General features: G+C 46.1%; 1 protein-coding gene across 1 annotated transcript in view; it reads right to left on the bottom strand.

Annotated features, from left to right (window-relative positions):
* cdhr5b (cadherin-related family member 5b) overlaps positions 1-5,549 on the bottom strand; it is a 68,650-nt gene extending 63,101 nt beyond the window's left edge. The window contains exons 1-2 of the mRNA XM_080190104.1: positions 5,191-5,549; positions 4,920-5,092 (exon numbers count right to left, since the gene is read on the bottom strand). Of these exons, the coding sequence (XP_080046230.1) occupies positions 4,920-5,092; positions 5,191-5,296 (279 nt within the window). The 5' untranslated portion in view covers positions 5,297-5,549. The remainder of the gene's footprint in view (positions 1-4,919; positions 5,093-5,190) is intronic.
* Positions 5,550-6,000: the final 451 nt, after the last annotated feature.

Raw genomic sequence — 6,000 nt, forward strand, 5'->3', positions numbered from 1 at the left:
CATTCCCCACCCCAACCTGCCAGAAAAGATGCGGGTTGGGATGGGAGAATCGCGGCACAGGTTTTCCGATAAGGATATTCAATATAATGTATTTTTGAAAGCAGAGGGCAGAAAGATATAGACCAGCAAAGGAACAAGAGTTAGCCTAAGATCCATCAGAATTCAGGTTATCCATGCATTTGAAAAATCAAGCCAAGTTTTCAGGTTTTTGACTGTAACTTGACTGGATGAAGCAATAGAAGCCTGTTACATGTGAACCGTAATCCATCTTCATCAACCCTCAGATTCTAATTCTGCGGCAAACCAAAAAGGATGTACAACTTCATCTCAGCTAAAGCATATTTAGTCTTTTAAGTTCTAAGAGAATACTACCTCTTTGGTAATCATCATCTTTATGTGTGTGTGTGAGGGTGCTGGGTATGGGCAAGGACGTGAAGAAAAAGAACATTACAGCACTCAGGGGATTAAAATACATCTTTCCTTTCAAAAACATGCCTGTCTTCGGTCAGTCAAGTAGAGGGAACCATGCTACCATCAGTACTCGCTCTGTAACACCGTGCAAATCCTTCCTAATACTCATTGGTCTACTTGTGTCTGATACTGAAGTACAAGGTCCAACGTGGCTAGTTCAACTCTTCACATTCTAAAACACATTGCCTAGACCTTCGAAAGGTAACCATTTTCACTGGAAGAGTGTTGAGGCATTGGAGGAGGAGTCAGGGGGGGCGGGGACATCTCAGGAAGGCATCAGAAAAGATTGCTGTGCGGGAAAGGGTAATACAAAAGTGCCCTCGTGGCCAGTCAAAACCACTGCCCCCGCCCCCATATTAAGCAAGTTTGATAATGTGCCAAATCTTAATTTTCTTTTCAAAAAATTGTCCGCTAAGAAAGTTAAGAGAATGTTACCCCTTATTACGAGGTCACTGGTGTAAAAGGATAAGAAAATCTGGCTGCTATGACACAGCCTTGGCATGACAACACCTGGAGTAAGAGATTGGAATATGTATAACAGATCAAAGGTGCAGAGTGCAGAAATGTGGCAGATGGCCCTAGTTGGGTGAGGGAAGGGAGGGGGTGAAACAAGATGGAAATCAAGATTTTTAGAAGTGGAAAGATATAAATAAGAATATCAAGTCATAAAAGTTAATTAATAAAATCCTGAAATTTCTTTTCCCTTCCTTGACCTCTCTGACTCCATTTCTGATGTTAGACTATCCATTAGTATCCATTACAAACCCACCGACTCCCACAGCTACCTTGACCACAGCTCCTCACAGCTTCCTGTAAGGACCCCATCCCTTTCTCTCAGTTCCTTCACCTCTACTGCATCACTGTTCCAGTGATCCACTTCTCTAAATGCACTGCTGATATGTCTGCCTTCTTCCTTAATCGTGGAATGATAGGGGTCTTAACCGCATCCAACTCATTCCCCAGGCAACTGCTCTCACCCCCTGCCCTCCCTCCCAGAACCAGAATAGGGGCCCCCCCTTGTCCTCAGCTTTCACCCCACCAGCCTCCACATTCAAAGGATCATTGTCCGCCATTTCCACCAACTCCACCATGATGCCAGCACCAAACACATCTTCCCCTCACTCTCCCTTGTGAGCTTTCCTCAGGGACTGTTCCCTCTGGGACAATTTGGTCCACTTCCCAATCACACCCAACACCTCACCCTCCCGTGCAATCGCAGAAGGTGCAACATTTGTCCCTTCATCTCCTCCCTGCTCACCACTCCAGGGCCCGAACACTCTTTTCAGGTCAAGCAACACTTCATATGTACCTTCTTTAATCTGCTCTATTGCATTCACTGCTCCCTATGCAGCTACTCAACTTTGGAGAGACAAAACGCTGACTAGGTGACCACTTTGCAGAATACTTTGGGTCTGTCTGCAAGCAGGACCCACACCGTCCTGTTGCTTGCCATTTCAACACACCATTCTGCTCTCCTGTCCACATGTCTGTCCTTGGCCACTTGCAATGTTGCAGTGAAGCCCAACAAAAACTGGAGGAACAGCACCTCATCTTCTGATTGGGAACTTTACAACCTTCCAGACTAAACATAGAAGTCAAGAATTTCAGAGCATGAACGCTGTCCTCTACCTCCACTCCATTTCTATTTGTCTTATTTTATTCCAATTCTCCTTTTCATCTCATTCAGCCATTTTTATTATTTTATATTCTTATTTTTATCTATCCGCTTCTAAAAATCTCACTTTCCATCTTGTTTCACCAACCCCTCCCCCCCACCCTACTAGGGCCATCTGTCACATTCCTACACACTACACCTTTGTTCTGCCATTTACACATTCCAGTCTCTTAGTGAATGCTATCAGCACCATTCCTAGCCTTTATCATCACCATTTACACTCCCTTTGGCCTTTTGTCTATGCCATTCCTATCAATTGCCCCCTCCACCCTCACTGTCTCAATCCCATCTTTATTTCCTTGTCTTCAACTCCGACAAAGTGTCATCCAGACTTGAAACATTGGCTTTATTCTCTCTCCACTGATGCTGTTGGGCAAATTGAGTTTTTATGGCATTTTCTGTTTTTGTTTCAGATTCCAATATTCTGCCATTATCAAAGAACCGTAGAATCCTAAAGTGCACAAGGGGCCACTTGGCCCATAAATCCCACCCAGGCTCTAGCTAATCCCCCTAACACCAAGGGGCAATTTAGCATGGCCAATCAACCTAACTAGCACATCTTTGGACATAGATTTTCATTAGTGTTTCTTGATAAAATCTTTTAAATCAGCAAAGATTTTGTAATGTTCCCTTCTAATTAAAGCCTTAGAGTCCAGTATCATGATCTTAAATCTACATTGGAACCCTTCCAAGGCCAACATATCCTTCCTAATATACTCATAGTTCTGCAGGTGTGGTCCAGTCAGGGCTTTGTATTGTTGAAGCAGGGTATCTCCCCACTTCTATTCCAGTCCCCTCAATATAGAGGGCAATATTCCATTAGTGCTTTCGAGTATGTTCATGACAATTTAATGATCTACATGTACCTAGTCTCTGGACCTCTATTGTACCTAGCTTTTCACCATTTACGATGTACTCTGTTTTATCCTTTTTAGGTCCAAAGTAGATGACTAATTTGCCAGCATTGAAATCCCGTTGCTGCAGTTTTGCCCATTCACTTAATATGGGACTGAGAGGAGGAAAGATTTCTTTACTGAGATTTATAAATCTTTGGCATTCCCTATCCAGAGAAATGTGGATTCTCAGTCATGAGTATGTGCAAGAGGTTGATAAATTTTTGGTTACTAAGGCAATGAAGGAACATGGCGATAGGGCAGGAGTAAGGTCGAGGTAGAAGAACAACCATGATCTTAGTGAATGGTATCGCTGTTTTGAGGGATTATATGGCCTCCACCTCCTCCTGTTGTTCATGTTATTAAATGTTTCTGCAGTCTTGCATCCGACATATCGAATACTGAGGAAGGGATGTGTTTACCGGCTGCCACATTGGGAGATTAGGAAACAACTAGGGGGTCAACATTTCCTGGGGTAGCATATTTCCCTAAATGTCTTGCATTGAATGTCATACTATGTCCGTTCAGTGTAGAGCTTTCAATCGCTGGAAAGAATCATACATGGATACAGACTCAATTTACAAAATAATGGTTGGAATGCGAGTCTTTACAGGTAATCAAGTTTAAAAGGTACAGACAATGCGAGTGGCGAGAGGGTTAAGCACAGGTTGATGTTATTGTCTCCAGCCAGGCCAGTTAGTGAGATCTTGCAAGCCCAGGCAAGTCTTGGGGGTTACAGATAGTGTGACATGAACTCAAGATCCCGGTTGAGGCTGTCCTCATGTGTGCGGAACTTGGCTATCAGTTTCTGCTCAGCAATTCTGTGTTGTGTGTCATGAAGGCTGCCTTGGAGAATGTTTACCTGAAGATCAGAGGCTGAATGCTCGTGATTGCTGAAGTGTTCCCGACAGGAAGGGAACAGTCCTACCAGCAACTCTCCGGAAGCTTGTGCTACCAATCATTGAATCATAGAGAAACCTTATAGTGCAGAAGGAGGCCATTTGGCCCATTGAGTCTGCACCAACCACAATCCCACCCAGGTCTAACCCCCATATCCCTAATCCCTCTAACCTACACACCTCAGGACTCTAAGGGGCAATTTTTGGCACAGCCAGTCAACCTAACCCACACATCTTTGGACTTTGGGAGGAAACCGGAGCACCCAGAAGAAATCTACGCAGACACGGGGAGAATGTGCAAACTCCACACAGACAGTGACTCAAGCTGGGAATCAAATCCAGGTCAGTGGAGCTGTGAAGCAGCAGTGCTAACCACTGCGCCACTCTGCTGTGGCAGCTAAACCTGCTGGACTTCAATCTGGGGTTGTGAGACTTCTTACTGTGCTTTCCCCAGTCCAACGCCAGCATCTCCACCTCAGTGCTGGTGGACCCATACTCGGGGTGGGGCAGGGGAGGAGGTGGCAGGGATCCGTCAAGTGATATAGGTGGCCTTTTGAATGCCAGTCCAGAATTCACTCACCAGCGCTGTCTGGAGCCCCCATCTCCCGGTGGACTGTCTGGAATTCCCGTCTCCCCGGGACTGGCTGGAGCCCCTGTCTCCCAAGGACTTCCTGGAGCACCCATCTGTCTGGGACTGGCTGGAGCCCCCGGGGACTGTCTGGAGCTCCCATCTCACCGGGATTGTCTGGAACCCCAGTATCTCTGGGACTGTCTGGAACCCCTCCTCTGCCCCGGGGACCGTCTGGAACCTCCATCTCCCCGAGACTGTCTGGACCTGCCGTCTCTCTCAGGCTGTCTGGACCCCTGACTCTATGGGACTATCTGGAGCTTTTGTCTGGATTGGGGTTTGAGCCCTGCATCTTTGCACTCAGGGTCAGGAACAGTTGCAACGAAACAAATTATTTTTCATCAGATAATTACCTCAAAATCAATTAATCTTGCGAGCTGCAGCGTGTCTCCGACAACCGCAAAATCAGGTGTATTAGCCGGGCTCGATATTTGAACAGGACGTTCGTTTATCGTTATATTACTGACGACAAAATTCACTGGTTTATTCTCCTCCACTTGTAGAAGTCTTTCTGGAACACAACAAGCTAAAGGGAGAGAGAGAGAGAGAGAGAGACATAATCTTTTAGTGCAAGTAACTCACAAACCAAACAGCTGTGCATGTTGTGTGAAAAGTACAGCTCACCTCGATTCACGGAGCACACTTCCCCGGCAGCACCACTTAACCGGAGGACTGTCAACAGAAAGAACAGCACCTTGTGAGGGACTGAAAACGTGAGGCGTGAATCCATTGCCTCGCCAGCACCGAAGATTCTCTCTGTAGCTGAAGAATCAACTGGCCCGCGGTCACTGAACCCAATCCTTCAGCCTCGACTGCCTGTTACTGTTAACGCCTTGGTCATAACCTGAATCTGGATGTTGGGAGGGAAGTGGGTGTCAGCACTCGTCACCTTGTTGCCCCAACCTTTGCTTCATTACTTTATTGCCGCTTATCAAGTCGCGGTCAAATTCCCCTCATTGGAAAGTTATAAAAGCTGCTTCCGCATCCAGCATTCCTCTCTCACGTGACACTGCTTACTGGTTAAAGGGTAATGAGTTTCAGCCTCTCTTTGAGAGGTTATGAAACGCTTCTCGAACGGTTGACTGATCTGAAAACACATTTTCTGATATATCCCTGACATATTCCTCCAGTCAGAGTATCCCATACCTCACCAGATGTGGGCTCTTCTCCCTTGGTTGATCTGAAACATGTACAGTGCATACTGTTGCCATGGGGAGAATTTTTACCCCACCCCCTGCCTGTGAGAGGGCTGGTAGGTGATCCATATTTAGATACTGAAAGGCCAACTCCTGCCCCGTCAGTGACATTTACTGAGATGGATGTCCTTGTTAAGGCCTTGGATGCCCCAGCAGTCTTGTTGAAGGTTGGAGGATATGGGAATCCTCACATCTGAGTACCTTTCCACTTTCACATACCCAAGAACTGCCATCAGGC

This window comes from Carcharhinus amblyrhynchos, chromosome 6, assembly GCF_965287045.1.
Source record: "Carcharhinus amblyrhynchos chromosome 6, sCarAmb.v2.hapA, whole genome shotgun sequence".
NCBI lineage: Eukaryota > Metazoa > Chordata > Chondrichthyes > Carcharhiniformes > Carcharhinidae > Carcharhinus > Carcharhinus amblyrhynchos.